Here is a 17,318-nt window from a genome sequence, read left to right as displayed (position 1 = left end):
ACGGACTGGACGAAGTCGAGGCCTCGGGATCCATAGAGACCTGCGATTGACAGGGCGAGAACGAACCACAGGGATCCTCGAACTCCGGCCCCGGAGAAGGAGAGACATCCGAAGAGGAATACCCCACACGAGGCAGCTTCTTCTGAGGCGAGACTGTAGAATGTCGAGAAGAATGCCGGGACCGACGCCCCTCCCGATGTCTGGAGGGGATCGAGATCGGCGGTGCTTAGAATGGTCCCCAGAAGCCTCCAAGGAGTATATGGGACTTGAAGCAGTAGATCGAAGAGGCGGGAGATTTGACGCCGCTCGAGATGCATCCCAGACCTGATAAGGAGTGCGGAAGAACTCTTCCTGTTTGCGATGCCCAGGGCTTCGATTACTCGAAGGAGGATTCCAAATATCCTCGTCCGGAGGTGTAATAGGCTCTAAGGGGGGCATGTCACTAAAAGAGGCCCGCCTCGAGGGGCCGGCCACCGAGCGCCGCTCCTCCTCGCTGAGCAATGAGAACAAACGGCGAGGAGGAGGAGGAGGAAGAGGAGGAGGAGGGGGAGGGGGCGGCTCACCCCCCCCCCCCCCCGAGGAGGAACCGGTTGGTCACCATGTATCGTGGCCAGCAACTTGGGTCCCATGGTGGTCATAAGCTCGATGAATTGAGCCTCTATAATTGAACGTAACGAAGCCGACAAGGAGGTAGCCGCACCTAAAGTGGGGCCTCCTGCACGGTCTTCGCGTTCCTTCGTGGTCGAGTGCTTTGACTTGGAAGCCTTCGGCACCTTGAGAACCACTGGTGGAATGGGAGGCGGAGGTACCTGATCCGAGGAGACGGAGGAAGGCACCGGAGCCGGACGCGGGGTCGAAGTCGGAATGAAGGAAGCCGGCTTCAGGAGACCCACAAAAAACAGCGACGCTTAAACGCACGTGCTGTGAGAGTGGAACAAGGCCGGCACGATTTCGGAAAATGTTCTGGACCAAGACACTGCAGGCAGCGTCGATGCGGGTCCGTCAACGAAATCGCGCGCTGGCACTTGCTACACTTTTTAAAACCGGTAATTGGCCGGGACATAGGCCGAAAAAGCTCCGCCACAAGATCGAAGGAGCGGGGCCTGAGCCACGCGGCCGACCCGGTCGAATCACCGGAAGAAATTTTTTTTTAAAAAAAATAAGAAACCGAAAGAAAGAAACACACGATAAAGAGTAAAATAACTCAAAAACGCGGCGATTAGAAGGCAAAAAACACGGATTCAATTAGCGCAGAATTGAAGTAAACTTCTCAGCTCCGCGGAAAGAAAAGAACTGAGGAGACACGCCCAGACCATCGGGCGGGAAGGCACTGGCGCATGCGCGGTGCGGGCATCTCGAAACTTCTGAAGTTTCTGCAAGCAAGAATGCTTGTGAGACGTCCGTATCGGGGCTCTGTCGGATGACATCACCCACTAGTGAGAATACCTGCCTGCTTGTCCTGGGATAAGTGGCAGATAGATTGAAGACCTTGGAAAGAAATTTAAGAAAAGACAGAAGAAAGCAGAACAAAATGGGCAGATAATAAAGGTAGAAAAAAATAATTTTATTTCTATTTTGTCATTAGAATATATCAGATTTGAACTATATATCCTGCTAGAGACATAACTAGGGACTGCAAAGCCCAGGCAGTGCTTCTTTAGCTTCCAGCACTCCCTTAACACTATTCCTGTCATGTATGACTGCAGTATTCTGTTAGCATGATATTTCTGTGTAGCATTCTGTAATAATTTGGCTTGTTCAGTTTTCTTGATAGTGGAGGGGATATATGTGAAGGGGAGGGGAGGGGAAACAGGGGTTTTGTTGGTCCTTGCTCTGTATATTTGTATTTTTAAAATGACAATTGTACAGAATATTGTTTTTTTTTATACTTTAATAAAATATGTTCAATATAAAATCATAACTGAGGCTTGTGCAGATGGGATCAGATGGTCTGCGGGGTCCGAACTCGCGGTGAAAATGTTTTTTAAAATTTCAGTCTTAGTAGTTTGCCGGTCCACAAAATAATTCTTTTATTTCCGCCGGTTCCTAGGTGTAAAAAGGTTGAAGAACACTGATCTAGTCTAGTAATGAAATCTAAACACAAACAGAAGTAGTAATCTATTTTCCCAACTTTACTCTCCAGACTAGTGTGGTTAAAGCTATAGCCTCAGCACCCTGAAGTTGAAGCTATAGCCTCAGCACACTGATCCTTGTGACCCTGGGCAAGTCACTTAATCTTCCTATTGCCCCAGGTACATTAGATAGATTGTGAGCCTGCTAGGACAGAAAAGGAAAATGCTCGAGTACCTGAATAAATTCATGTAAACTGTTGAGTTCCCTGGGAAAACAGTATAAAAAATAAATTTAAAAAATAATTAAATTAATTATATGCTTTATTTTATTTATAAGTATTCTTGAAATAGAGTAAACAGCATTATACCCTCCCTCATTTCCACTTACACAGACACCCTCCCCCCCCCCCCAAGAATATGGTGTCTAATTGCAATAAAATTTATAAATATATTTTCACCTGTTGCTGGGTTCTTTGCTCTCAATTGATGCTGATGTAACAGTGTCAGAGTCTTCATCAGGTTTTTCAGATGGTTTCTCTTCGTTAGGAGCACAAGTAGCTGGAGGTTCAGAAGGTGCTGCAGCAGACGTTGGAATGGGAGGAACAGGAGTTGGAATAGAAACAGGGCTTGGAGATGCTGCCGATGGAATAGAAGTGACAGTGGCTACACTCGATGAAGGAACTGAAACTGTTGATGGTGTTGCTGCACATGTAGCTTTGGGCTACAAAAAAAAGATGAAAAGTTTGCCTAGTGTAACAGCTTTATTAAAACCAACCCGACACCCCTCCCCCCAGCATTCAAACCTCAAACTAAGGTTTCATGAAGAAAGAAGGATTTTGTAAATCAAGAAAGTCCTCTATTGGCTTTAGTTCAGCAATTAGTCATCTACCACTACAAGTTTAATTTAATAAATTAGAAAACATTTCCATAAACATGTTTATTCTCAATATATAATGTTGAAGTCATTTTGATTTCCAAAACAGTAATACCCAGCATTGTGTGAAACTGCTTTTGTAAGATACATTTTTATGCCTTAAAAATTGGTCTGTAACCCAACCCTCAGTGGTCCACCTATGGGTCCTATTAGAGCCAAATGTCACTTTACATTGAATAAAACTGATATCACTAGCTATTCTATGATGCATTTTTATGATTTTGTACAGCAACTTGTGTTCCTTGAAAGGTGAGAAAAATATATATTTTTTTTAATTTGCAAGTGTAGAAAATAAATTGTTTATATGAACCATCTGGCATAATTAAGAGTGCCAGTATTTCTGCTATGCAGATCTGTTAGCATTTAGCTGTTCAAGCGAGCTATAATAGGGATTGGTAATATATATTACCAATTCAGATGATGAAATGTACCAATTCAATGACAGCAGTAGTGATATGGATTATGTTGAAGACAAGGATACTGAGCTAGATATTCTCACCGTTGATAGAGGTTCAACTCCTGACATGAGTACGTCTTCCACTCCTGCCATCTACTGCAAATAGTGTGCTGTTGCCAAAGATAAAAAGATAACTTGGAGCAACTCCCCAGTTTTATCATCCATTGGACGATGACAGAAAAAGAACTTAATACATGAAATAACAGGGCTACTAAAACGCCTAAACTCTTGTCGTCAACCGAAGCTGTCTTACTATTCTTTGATAACAAGATTATCAAATTGATAATCGACTTTACGAACAACTCTGCAAATGCACCAACTTTACGAACAACTCTGCAAATGCACCATCATCAACAAGGAAAAACATGAAGTAACAGACCAGGAAGAAATGAAGTGTTTCCTTGGTTTACTGTACCTAGCAGGGATTCTGAAGGCCAAAGGCGTACAACTCTCAGAGATGTGGAATAAAGAATATAGTCGTCCAATTTTTCCCGCAGCAAGGGCCAAAAACCAATTCAAAGTCATTATTGGCTATCTACGATTTGATGGCCATGAGAAATCTGCTGAAAATAAGAACACTGATCGTCTTTGCAAAGTGAAAAATGTTGATAAACTGGTGAACAAATATCAGAGTCAGAGACAAAGTCAGCGAGCATGTAACAATTGATGAACAACTTCACCCCTTTCATGGACGGTGTAAGTTGAGAGTATATATGCCTAACAAGCCTGCCAAATATGGCATAAAAATCTGGTGCATGTGTGATGCAGCTACTGCATACTGTGCAAATCTGCAGGTCTACATAGGCATGATAAATAAGCAGCGTGACGTTGGGCAGAGCAAACGTGTTGTGCCCCTGTAAGTCCAATTTTGGGATCTGGCCTTAATGTTACTGCTGGCAACTTTTACTCATCATTTGCTTTAGCTGAGAAACAAACACTACCTCACATATATAGGGATGATGCATAAGAATCATGGAGAAATCTCACCAGAAATACTGCCAAATAGAAAACGTGCAGAGTATTCTTCCATGTTTGGTTTCCAAGATAACTTTACACTTGTGTCTTAAGTTCCTCAAAAAGAACAAGTCAGCCATCTTGATTTCTACAATGCACCATGATGTGTCTACAACTGGTGATGAGCAAAACAAGTCAGAGATTGTCAGATTTTACAAAAAAACAAACGGAGGAGTAGATACATTAGACAAGATGTGTGCATGGTTCAGCTGCAAATGTCCAGTATGCCGATGGTCAATTAGTCTGTTCTTTGATCTGATAAACATAACAGGCGTGAATGAATTTATTATATGGAAATCATTGAATCCATCATGGAAATGCTCAACTAGTGGTAAACAGCCTAGGGATATTAGACATTTATTTTTCATAACTACTGGAAAAGGCTTGGCGATGCTAAGCATTTTGCATTGATCTGTCTCCAGGTAGAGAATGACAAGGGGACAAATTTTTCCCAGACTCCATAGGAACTCATTTTCCCATCCCAGCAAGTTCTTTTCCTGTAAGCTCTGTTCTCATCTGCACAAGCCTTAAACACTTAAAATTTTGAGTGTTTGAGGTTTGTGCGGTTAAGGCTGAGCTTACAAGAATGGGGCAGGAACAGGGACAGCGACAAAACTCATGGAGATTGGACGGGGAAACTGAGCTTCTGCGGGCATGGGGAAAAATTTGTCCCTGTATCATTCTCTAGTTCCAGCCATCAATACAGTGCACCATGATAGCAGTCGGTGTATCACATGTTGTGACAGAAGCATCTACAACTCAAAAACAAAAGCACTGCCACTTTTGCTCTGCCAAACAGGATCACAAATGTCGAATGAACTGCGACGTGTGTCAGCAGCTAGTCTGTGGAGAACACCACGATACAGTGACCACAACAAAATATCAAAGGTGTAGTGGACAGATAGATAATTCAATCTCGGCGTCTGAATCTGCTATCACTGAAGCAAGCAGTGTGCATGAAAAGTTTTATGTAGAGTTAACTTAAGAGTTTGCCACTTTACAGATGTAGGATATAAGAAAGTGACTCAGTTGACAGATGCAGGTTCAATATTAAAGATGTATATGTGTAAAACCATGAAAAACTATTGATATTAATGTAATGATTAGCATGTGGAAAACACATGCTGATAAGTCTGGAGAGTTTTAAGATAAGTTTATATACAGGCTTGCAGAGATCATGTGCAAAAATAAACCGGGTCTAGTTGAACTCAGATGTGGGCTAGCAAGTTATTTATTTTGGCTGGGACACCAAAGCATAAAGGTAAAATTATGCTTTACCTGATAATTTTCTTTCCTTTAGTCACTGCAGACGAATCCAGAGACAAGTGGGTTATGATATCCACCAGCAGGCAGAGATAGAGAAAACCAAGATGAGCTCTGTCATATATTGTATGGTAAGTTCTCTGGCAAGTCAGTATTCCTTGTAACAAAAGCAGCCGGTCCAAAATGAATATATTCAGCCATGACCTCTCTCCTCATTGTTTTGGCATATCAAACTGACAAGAAACCCAAAACCAGACGTACTTAGCAAAGGAGAATCCAACACAACAGAAAGGCCCCTAAAGGAACACAATAGGATATGAAGAGCGGGATTTTGGATTCATCTGCTATGAGTCAAGGAAAGAAAATTATCAGGTAAGAAAATTTTACCTTCTTTGTCATCAACAGATGAATTCAGAGACATATGGGGTGTAGCAAAACAGTCCTCAGTAATGTGTAACAGAAAGAATGTAAGAAAAGCATTCATGTAAGTGGCCTGTCTTCCCACAAGAGATGAGCTCCAAAGCAAATGCCATCTAGGGGTGCCATCTAGAGGAAACAAAATCAAGATCACCCTACTGGAGTAGCACCATCCTGGATGGAACTACTGATGTATGGCACTGAATATGTCTAGTGCTACAGAAATGATACGTAGTAGCATTAGTAGTAGTGGAGGGGTGTGTGGTGCAGTGTTTAGAGCTACAGCCTCAACACCTTGAAGTTGTGGGTTTAAACCCTACGCAGCTCCCTGTGACTCTAGGCAAGTCACTTAATCCTCCATTGCCCTAGGTACATTAGACAGATTGTGAGTCCATCAGGACACATATGGAAAATGCTTCAAGTGCCTGTATGTAAACCACTTTGAGTGCAGTAGTACAACTACAAAAAGGCGGTATATAAGTCCCAATCCCTTGTGGTAGTAGTAGTAGCAGCCATATTTCTCAACTGAGGAGAGTAAATAGTGGAGTGTCACAGGGATCTGTACTGGGACCGGTGCTATTTAACTTATTTATAAATGATCTCGAAATTGAAATGACGAGTAAGATTAAATTTGCAGATGACACTAAACTGTTCAAAGTTCTAAAACTACATACAGATTGTGAAAAATTGCAGTCAGACATTAGGTAATTGGAAGACTGGGCATCCAAATGGCAGAAGAAATTTAATGTGGACAAATGCAAAGTGAATGGAAGACTGGGCATCCAAATGGCAGAAGAAATTTAATGTGGACAAATGCAAAGTGAAGCACATTGGAAAGAATAACCCAAATCATAGTTACCAAATGCTAGGGTCCACCTTGGGGGTTAGCGCCCAAGAAAAAGAACTGGGTGCCATTCTAGACAATAAGATTAAAACTTCCGCCCAATATATAGTTGCGGCCAAAAAAGGAAACAAGATATTAGGAATTATTTAAAAAGGGATTGTTAAGACTAAGAACGTAACAATGCCTCTGTATTGCTCCATGGTACGACCTTATAGAAACAGAAATATGATGGCACATAAAGGCCAAATGGCGAATCTAGTCTGCTCATCCGCAGTAACCATTATCTCTTCCTCTCTCCAAGAGATCCCAAGTGCCTATCTTATGCCTTCCTGAATTCAGACACAGTCCTCCGGGAGACTCTTCCACACATCTACCACCCTTTCTGTAAAAAAATATTTCCTTAGATACTCCGGAGCCTATCACCTCTTAACTTCATCCTATGCCCTCTCATTCCAGAGCTTCCTTTTAAATGAAAGACTCGACTCATGCACAATCAGGGAAGCAGGACTCTAGAGCAGACTACCTGGCCAAATCAAAAGCCGTCAAAACAGCAGTCAGGGAGGCTAAATTCCTCATGGAGGAGTCTCTAGCAAAGAACATCCAGAAGGGAGATAAATCCTTCTTCAGGTATATCAGTGATAGAAGAAAAAACTCAGGCGGGATTGTACGTCTTAGGAAACCAGACGGAGACTATGTGGAAAAGGATTCGGAAAAAGCCCAACTATTAAATGAATACTTCTGCTCAGTCTTCACCCGAGAAGCGCCAGGGCTCGACCCTCAGCTACAGACAAGGGTTGGCTCAGTTGACCCGTTTAGTAACTTTGAGTTTACGCCCAGCAGTGTCTACGGTGAGCTGTCAAAGCTCAAGGTTAACAAAGCAATGGGGCCGGACAACCTGCACCCCAGGGTGCTTAGGGAGCTGAGTGATGTCTTGGCGGAGCCACTGTCCGCGCTCTTCAACCTCTCCCTTAGTACAGGCAGCGTCCCGTTGGACTGGAGGACGGCTAACGTCATTCCACTCCACAAGAAAGGCTCAAAGATGGAGACAGCAAACTACAGACCAGTGAGTCTAACATCGATAGTGAGCAAACTAATGAAAACTCTAATCAAACACCAATTAGATAAGATCCTGGATGAAGAGAATCTACGGGATCCCCGACAACATGGATTTACTAAGGGGAGATCCTGCCAATCCAACCTGATCAGCTTCTTTGACTGGGTAACGGGGAAGCTGGATATTGGGGAGTCCCTGGACATCGTGTACCTGGACTTTAGCAAAGCATTCGATAGCGTACCACACCGCAGGTTACTGAGCAAGATGAGTTCTATAGGATTAGGTAACACATTGACGAAATGGGTTGGGAGCTGGCTTGGAGGTAGGCTCCAAAGGGTGGTGGTGAACAGCACCCCCTCCGAAATGACGGAGGTGATTAGTGGAGTACCACAGGGCTCAGTCTTGGGCCCAATCCTATTCAATATCTTTATAAGAGACTTGGCAGAAGGGCTTCGAGGTAAAATAACATTATTCACCGATGACGCCAAACTGAGTAATGTAGTGGGCAAATGCACAACAGACGAAGATTCAGTGCCCGACAACATGATGCACGACCTACTCCTACTGGAGCGATGGTCTAGGACATGGCAACTCAACTTCAATGCCAAAAAATGCAAAGTTATGCACCTGGGCAGCCAGAATCCATGCAAGTCTTATACCCTTAATGGCGAGATCCTAGCAAAAACGGTAGCAGAACGAGACTTGAGGGTAATCGTCAGTGAGGACATGAAGTCTGCCAATCAAGTGGAGCAGGCTTCGTCCAAGGCAAGACAAATCATGGGCTGCATACGAAGGGGTTTCATCAGTCGTAAGGCGGAAGTCATTATGCCATTGTATAGATCCATGGTGAGGCCCCACCTGGAATACTGTGTGCAATTCTGGAGGCCGCATTATCGCAAGGATGTGCTGAGACTGGAGTCGGTGCAAAGAATGGCCACCCGGATGGTCTCGGGACTCAAGGATGTACCATACGAAAAACGGCTTGACAAATAGCAATGTTACTTACCGTAACAGTTGTTATCCAGGGACAGCAGGCAGCTATTCTCACTAGTGGGTGATGTCATCAGACAGAGCCCCGGTACGGACGTCTCACAAGCACGTGTTGCTTGTAGAAACTTAAAGTTTCTAGATGCCCGCACCGCGCATGCGCCGGTGCCTTCCTGCCCGGAGATCCGGGCGTGTCTCCTCAGTTCAGGTAGCTAGCCTGAGAAGCCAACCCAGGGGAGGTGGGTGGGACGTGAGAATAGCTGCCTGCTGTCCCTGGATAACAACTGTTACGGTAAGTAACATTGCTTTATCCCAGGACAAGCAGGCAGGTATTCTCACTAGTGGGTGACCTCCAAGCTAACCTCAGTGGGATGGAGGGGGAGTTGGCGACTTAAGAGAATAAATTTTTCAATACTGTTTGGCCAAACTGTCCATCCCGTCTGGAGAGAGTATCCAGACAATAATGTGAGGTGAATGTGTGAACCGAGGACCAGGTGGCAGCCTTACAAATTTCCTCGATTGGTGTTGATCTGAGGAATGCTACTGAGGCTGCCATTGCTCTGACCTTATGGGCTGTGACCTTACAAGGAAGTGATAATCCAGCCTGGGCATAGCAGAAAGAGATACAAGCCGCCATCCAATTAGAGATGGTGCGCTTTGATACGGGTCTTCCCAACTTGTTAGGATCGAAGGAGACAAAAAGTTGAGGAGTGGTTCTGTGTGGCTTGGTGCGATCCAGGTAGAAAGCCAAGGCACGTTTACAGTCTAGAGTGTGAAGGGCCGATTCTCCGTGGTGAGAATGGGGCTTAGGGAAGAATACTGGAAGTACAATGGATTGGTTGAGATGAAATTCGGAGACCACCTTAGGCAGGAATTTCGGGTGAGTGCGTAGGACCACCTTGTCATGATGGAATACTGTGAATGGTGGATCCGCCATCAATGCCTGGAGTTCGCTGACTCTGCGAGCGGACGTAAGGGCTACAAGAAAAAGCACTTTCCAGGTGAGGTACTTAAGAGGGGCCCTGTTGAGTGGTTCAAACGGGGGCTTCATGAGACGGGAAAGGACTACATTGAGGTCCCAAACTACTGGGGGTGGTTTGAGAGGAGGGTTAACATGGAAGAGTCCTTTCATAAATCTGGCGACCACTGGATGGGCCGAGAGGGGTTTCCCATGTAGGGGCTGGTGGAACGCCGCAATAGCGCTCAGGTGGACTCGTATGGATGTGGACTTGAGCCCAGATTGAGATAGGTGTAGGAGATAGTCCAGCACGGAGGATAAGGAAGCTCGCTGAGGTTCCTTTGACTTAGAAACACACCATGAGGAGAATCTGGTCCATTTCTGGGAGTAGCATTGTCGAGTGGCGGGCTTCCTGGAAGCTTCCAAGACCTCCCTCACTTCTTGTGAGAATTGGTGAGGGGTTACGTTGAGAGGAACCAAGCTGTCAGGTGGAGAGACTGCAGGTTGGGATGAAGTAGTGATCCTTGATGTTGAGTAAGCAGTGAAGGAAACACTGGAAGTGGTACTGGTTCCCTGCTGCTGAGTTGGAGTAGGAGGGAGAACCAAGGTTGTCTGGGCCACCGAGGAGCTATTAGAATCATGGTGGCCCGTTCGAGTTTCAGCTTGACCAGAGTCTTCTGGATCAGCGGGAATGGTGGGAACGCATATAGAAATCGTTTCCCCCAGTTCAGTAGAAAAGCATCTGCCTCGAGGCGATGAGGAGTGTAGATCCTGGAGCAAAACTGAGGCAGTTTGGAGTTGTGGGGAGCCGCAAAGAGGTCTATCTGAGGCGTCCCCCATTGCGTGAAGATTTGGTGAAGGGGGCTGGAATGGAGAGTCCATTCGTGCGGTTGTAGCAGACGGCTTAGTTTGTCTGCTAAGACGTTGTTCTCCCCCTGGATGTATACTGCTCTGAGTAGGGCGTTGTGGCGCACCGCCCAGTCCCAGACTCGTAGAGCTTCCTGGCAAAGGAGGGCCGAGCCCGTGCCTCCTTGCTTGTTGATATAATACATGGCGGCCTGATTGTCTGTGCGAATGAGGATTACCATGTCGTGAAGTAGATGTTGGAAAGCTTGGAGCGCATTGAAGATGGCTCTGAGTTCCAGTAGATTGATTTGGTGTAGTCTTTCCGCACTGGTCCAGAATCCTTGGGTGCGGAGACCATCCAGGTGGGCCCCCCATGCATAATTCGACGAATCGGTTGTGAGAACTTTCTGATGGGGGGGAGAGTGCATCAGCAAACCTCTGGATAGATTCGAAGAGGTCATCCACCAAAGTAGAGACTGCCGAAGAGCAGGTGTGACTGAGATGTGTTTGGATAGTGGATCGGACGTCTGATTCCACTGTGATGCCAGGGTCCACTGGGGGATCCTGAGGTGGAGTCTGGCAAAGGGTGTCACGTGTACTGTGGAGGCCATATGGCCCAGGAGCACCATCAGTTGTCTCGCCGGTAGGGTTTGGCGAGTAGACACCGACTGGCAGAGATGAAGAAGAGACTCCATGCGTTGCAGGGGCAGGAATGCTCGGAGTCGGGTGGTGTCCAGGACCGCTCCGATGAAGGGGAGGGACTGGGTGGGTTGTAGATGAGACTTGGAAAAGTTGATCTCGAAGCCCAAATTTTGGAGGAAGTAGGTTGTAGCCAAGGCCGCCGAAGTGACCTCTGGGGCTGACGGGGCCTTGATGAGCCAGTCGTCGAGGTATGGGAACACCTGTAGACTCCTGTCCCGGAGTGCTGCGGCCACTACCACCAGGCACTTTGTGAAGACTCTGGGGGACGAAGATAGGCCGAATGGTAGCACTCGATACTGTAGGTGCAGATTTCCCACCCGAAATCTGAGGAACTTTCGGGAGGCCGGGTGAATGGGGATGTGAGTGTAGGCCTCCTTGAGATCCAGGGAGCATAACCAGTCGTTCTGCTCGAGGAGGGGGTATAGAGAAGCCAAACTCAGCATGCGAAACTTCTCTTTGACCAGAAACTTGTTGAGGGCCCGAAGGTCTAAAATGGGTCGCAGGTCGTCCGTTTTCTTCGGGACGAGGAAGTACCGGGAGTAAAACCCTCGGTTCAATTGGTCTGACGGGACCGGCTCGACAGCCCGAAGCTGAAGTAAGGTTTGGACTTCCTGAAGAAGAAGGGCGGTCTGCGTCGAGCTTGAAGGATACTCTCTTGGAGGATGGTCCGGGGGGACCCGGTGGAATTGAAGAGAGTATCCTTCTCTTATGATGGTGAGGACCCATAGGTCCGTGGTTATGGCCTCCCATCGATGGTAAAAAAGATGGAGGCGGCCCCCTATGGGAGAGGCCGAGGTTATGCTCCCGGGAGGGGCGTCAAAAGGGCTGGGGAGCCTTAGGTGCAGCCGGTGGCTGAGGTTTTTGCTGAGACTTCTGGGGAGGTTGTCTCTTCGCAGGCTGTCTCGCAGCAGGCGTTTGTCTGGGCATGTAACGCCGCTGGTAAATCAGGGGTGGCCTGGAAGGTCGAGACTGTTGAGGTTTGGGTTTGGGCCGCAGGATGGATTGAAAAGATTTTTCATGATCCGACAGCTTCTTGGTAACAGTTTCGATAGACTCATCGAACAGGTCAGCTCCAGCACATGGTACGTTGGCGAGTCTGTCCTGGAGGTTGGGATCCATATCGATTGTACGGAGCCATGCCAGGCGACGCATAGCTACCGCGCTTGCGGCGGCGCGTGCCGAGAGTTCGAATGCATCGAAGGAGGATTGCATCAGCTGGAGGCGTAATTGGGAGAGGGAGGCTACCACTTCCTCGAACTCGAATCGAGCTTGGTTGTCTATGAACGGAGTGAACTTGCGGAGCACCGGCAAGAAGAACTCCAGATAGGAAGAGAAAAAGAAATTGTAGTTTAGCACCCGTGACGCCATCATGGAGTTTTGGTAGAATTTTCTACCAAATTTGTCCATCGTTCTCCCCTCTCGGCCCGGCGGTACAGAGGCGTAGACCTGGGAGGGATGAGAGCGTTTAAGGGAGGACTCGACCAGTAGGGATTGGTGGGAGAGTTGAGGGCCCTCAAACCCTTTATGGTGCACGATGCGGTATCGAGCATTGAGTTTGCTGGGGATCGCCGGTATGGAATACGGTGTTTCGAAGCACTGCATGAAGGTCTGGTCCAGTAATTTGTGCAAGGGGAGCCGAAGCGACTCCGTTGGAGGGTTAGGTAAATGCATGGTGTCCAGATACTCTTTGGAGTATCGGGAGCCCGTGTCAAGGGTCACATCCAGATCATCCGCCATTTGTCGGAGGAATGATGAGAAGGACAATTGTTCCGCCAGCGTCGGTCTGTGGGACGGGCTGGAGGAGGAGGAGGCCTCCAGGTCCATGGACATCGGGGAGTGGCAAGGAGAATCGGGCACCGATGTCTCCTCGTACTCCGGGCCCCCCGGAGGGGATACCTCTGATGAGGAGTATCCCCTACGTTGCAGTTTTTTCTGCGGTGACACCTCCGAATGGCGTGAGGAGTGCCAGGATGAGTGTCTCGATCGGTGCCCGTCTCGGTGGCGGGACGGGGATCGGGATCGTCTGTGCATCGCATGGTCTCCCGAGGCCCCCAAGTGGATAGGGCTGGAAGCGGTGGATCGCAACTGGGTTTGCGATGCGGGTTCTTGCGATGCTACCCAAGTCTGGTAAGGAGTACGGAAGAACTCTTCCTGACTATGCCCAGGGCTTCGAGTATCGATCGGAGGTCTGGTCCCATGTTGGCGCGGAGGCGTAATAGGTTCTAATGGCGGCATATCGGTAAGCGAGGCTTGCCGCGTGGGCATCGCCGCCCTCCCCCGTTCGTCCTCGTCGGTTGTCGAGGTCGAACGGTGTGGGGGAGGGGGAGGGGGCGGACCGCCCCTTTGGACCGGTACCGGGAGGTCACCCTGTATGGCAGCGATGAGCCCGGGTCCGATGGTCTGCATGAGCTCAACGAATTGAGCTTCCAGCACGGACCGTAGCGAAGCCGATAAGGAGGGATCCGCACCGAAAGGGGGTCCTCCTGCACGGACATCGCGCTCCTTCGAGGCCGAGTGCTTCTGCTTAGTAGCTTTCGGCACTTTGATGACCACTGGTGGCACTGTGGAAGGAAGAGGTACCTGAACCGAGGAGACCGGGGCAGGCACCGACGTCGAGCTCGTGGATGGTGTCGGGGTGAGCGATGCCGGTTTCACCACACTCGATGCAGGAGGGGTCGATACCGGTTTCGCCCGAACCGGGGAGGTATCAGATGAAGTGGAGGCTGAGGGATCCTTAGCTGCATCCATCTTGAACATCGATTCCCACAATAGGCAACGCCGCTTGAATGAGCGTGCCGTAAGGGTCGAGCAAGGCCTGCACGATTTCGGGATGTGGTCAGGGCCCAAACACTGCAAACAGCGCCAGTGAGGGTCCGTGAGTGAAATCGCGCGTTGGCACTTGCTGCACTTCTTAAACCCGGTGATTGGCCGGGACATAGGCCGGAAAATCTCCGCCGCGAGGTCGAAGCCAGTGGGCCTGAGCCACGTGGCCGGCCCGTTCGACCCGCCGGAGGAAATAATCTTCCTTTTTTTTTTAACTGAAAAAGAAAAGTACTGTTAACTGTAATTAAAAGAAAGCGAAAACGCGGACAAGGAAGGCAAATTTAACTGAATTCAGCTAGCGCATGATGAAGTTGAACTTCTCAGCTCCGCGGAAAAGAAAGAACTGAGGAGACACGCCCGGATCTCCGGGCAGGAAGGCACCGGCGCATGCGCGGTGCGGGCATCTAGAAACTTTAAGTTTCTACAAGCAACACGTGCTTGTGAGACGTCCGTACCGGGGCTCTGTCTGATGACATCACCCACTAGTGAGAATACCTGCCTGCTTGTCCTGGGATAATACAGCTATACTCGCTCGAGGAGCGCAGAGAGAGGGGGGACATGATCGAGACGTTCAAGTATCTTACGGGCCGCATCGAGGCGGAGGAAGATATCTTCTTTTTCAAGGGTCCCACGACAACAAGAGGGCATCCGTTGAAAATCAGGGGCGGGAAACTACGAGGTGACACCAGGAAATTCTTTTTCACTGAAAGAGTGGTTGATCGCTGGAATAGTCTTCCACTACAGGTGATTGAGGCCAGCAGCGTGCCTGATTTTAAGGCCAAATGGGATCGGCACATGGGATCTATTCACAAGGCAAAGGTAGGGGAGGGACATTAAGGTGGGCAGACTAGATGGGCCGTGGGCCCTTATCTGTCGTCTATTTCTATGTTTCTATGTTCTATTTACATTACATAGTTATTTAAACGTCTCTATCCTATCTCCCCTCTCCTGCCTTTCCCCATATGCCTTATGACAAAAACCACACACCATTTTAGTAGCCTTCCTCTGAACCAACTCCATCCTTTTTATATCTTTTTGAAGATACAGTCTCCAGAATTGTACACAAAATTCTAGATGAGGTCTCACCAAACTCATACAGAAGCATCAATACCTCCTTTTTCCTACTGGCCATACCTTTCCCTATGCAACCTAGCATCCTTCTAGCTTTTGCCGTCACCTTTTCAACCTGTTTGACCACCTTAAGATCATCACATACAATCACACCCAAGTCCCGCTCTTCTGTCGTGCACAAAAGTTCATCCCCTAAACCACAGGTGTCGAAGTCGGTCCTCGAGGGCCGGAATCCAGTCGGGTTTTCAGGATTTCCCCAATGAATCTGCATGAGATCTATTTGCATGCACTGCTTTCAATGCATATTCATTGGGGAAATCCAGAAAACCCGACTGGATTCCGGCCCTCGAGGAGGGACTTTGACACCCCTGCCCTAAACTGTACCGTTCCCTCGGGTTTTTGCAGCCCAAATATACGACCTTGCATTTCTTAGCATGAAATTTTAGCTCCCAAATTTCAGACCATTCTTCAACCTCTTTCTCTACACACCGATGTATACCCCTCTCTCCCTCACCACAGGGCAAACTATTTCATATATTTTGCCTTACCCCAACGTACAATGTTATTAGCGAAGGACGAGGAAAGTGGCTGCACATGAAATCACTTCCTCCTCCATTTGAACTTGACTGATGTACTGAAACCATGTGGGATGAGGAAAACCCCATGGTTCAAACACTTCAATTAGGCTTAAGTGTTGAAGGAGGATGATGCAGCCTACCTTGCAGACACGTTCCTCCTCCACTGTAAACAGATTAGGCTGAGGGAGAAGACAAAAATATTTGAATTGTTTGTCCCATGGTGGGGGTTGAGAAGAAATTGTGCAGATGCAGTCTCCTCAGTTCCTACACAGAAATCCCCTTCTGTTCAGAGTTCTGCAAATGTTGCAGTACCACAGAATTTCCACAAGAATATATACTGCAAAATTTTAATGCATATTTTAATTCGTTACATCAGCTTGCAAGTTCTCATTTTGTAGATTCTTTATCAATTTGGTACCTTATGAGCCCTAATCATAATCATATCATGTTTGTTTTTAGATTTTGATAGTTTTAAAAGTTTTATAATCTGGAATTCCAATTATATTAAGTAGATTTGATGATTTATAATCGAGATAGGTCCCTGTATCGCAGTCAGACATCTGTTAGTAGCGCCAGTATTATATGATGTTAGGTTGCCGTATATACTCGAATATAAATCGATCCGAATATAAACCGAGGTAACAAAAAAATAAATAAATAAATAAAAATAAAAAAAGGTGACTCCAATATAAACCGAGGTTAAAAACTTGGGTTATCGATCCTAGATGGCCGCTAATGCCTGACTGCTACTGAACGCTCTCGATTACCCTCGCAGTCTTTTCTTGGAAACTTTGGTGGATGCCGAAGAGACAGGGAAAAAGTGCCAGTGGAGCCTCCCAACGCCCAGAAGCTCCTCTTATGATGATTGATGAGATTCTCAGGAGATTACAGCGGGAACCCTTGGTATTGGGACGTTGCCCGCATGACACGCTGCCGGTGAGTAATGCGGCAGCGTCCGTCCCTAGGCTCGATGTTACCTTGAGCTCTGACACAAGAGTGCCTCTCATGCAACCTACACCACAGAGAGCCAGCTCACCGCGAGAAGAGAACACACCCGGAGAGAAAGTGCTCTCGACTCCTAAGGCTGAACTGTTGGTGAACATGGCGTTGGAGACCTCTGGGTTTGAGCTGTCTCCCAGAGATGAACCTGTGGCTGGAATATCACAAGCTGGGGAGATGAGAGCCGTTTCTGAGGTAAAAATGCCTGCTACATCTTCACTAACTATGCTAAGTTCCCCTTTTGAGCCTATTAAACCCCAAGAAGTAACACTTGAAGTTATTTGGTACTTAGTTGTAAA

General features: G+C 47.3%; 1 protein-coding gene across 3 annotated transcripts in view; it reads right to left on the bottom strand.

Moving 5' to 3' along the window:
• Positions 1–17,318, bottom strand: part of RAD23B (RAD23 homolog B, nucleotide excision repair protein) — a 245,740-nt gene that overhangs the window by 144,548 nt on the left and 83,874 nt on the right. For all 3 annotated transcript variants that reach the window (XM_033918631.1, XM_033918623.1, XM_033918639.1), the window contains one exon: positions 2,531–2,793. In XM_033918631.1, the coding sequence (XP_033774522.1) occupies positions 2,531–2,793 (263 nt within the window). The remainder of the gene's footprint in view (positions 1–2,530; positions 2,794–17,318) is intronic.

The sequence above is a fragment of the Geotrypetes seraphini genome, chromosome 1 (assembly GCF_902459505.1).
Source record: "Geotrypetes seraphini chromosome 1, aGeoSer1.1, whole genome shotgun sequence".
Lineage (NCBI taxonomy): Eukaryota > Metazoa > Chordata > Amphibia > Gymnophiona > Dermophiidae > Geotrypetes > Geotrypetes seraphini.
Note: the sequence above shows the minus strand (reverse complement) of the source record. Positions and strands in the feature narration are given on the sequence as shown.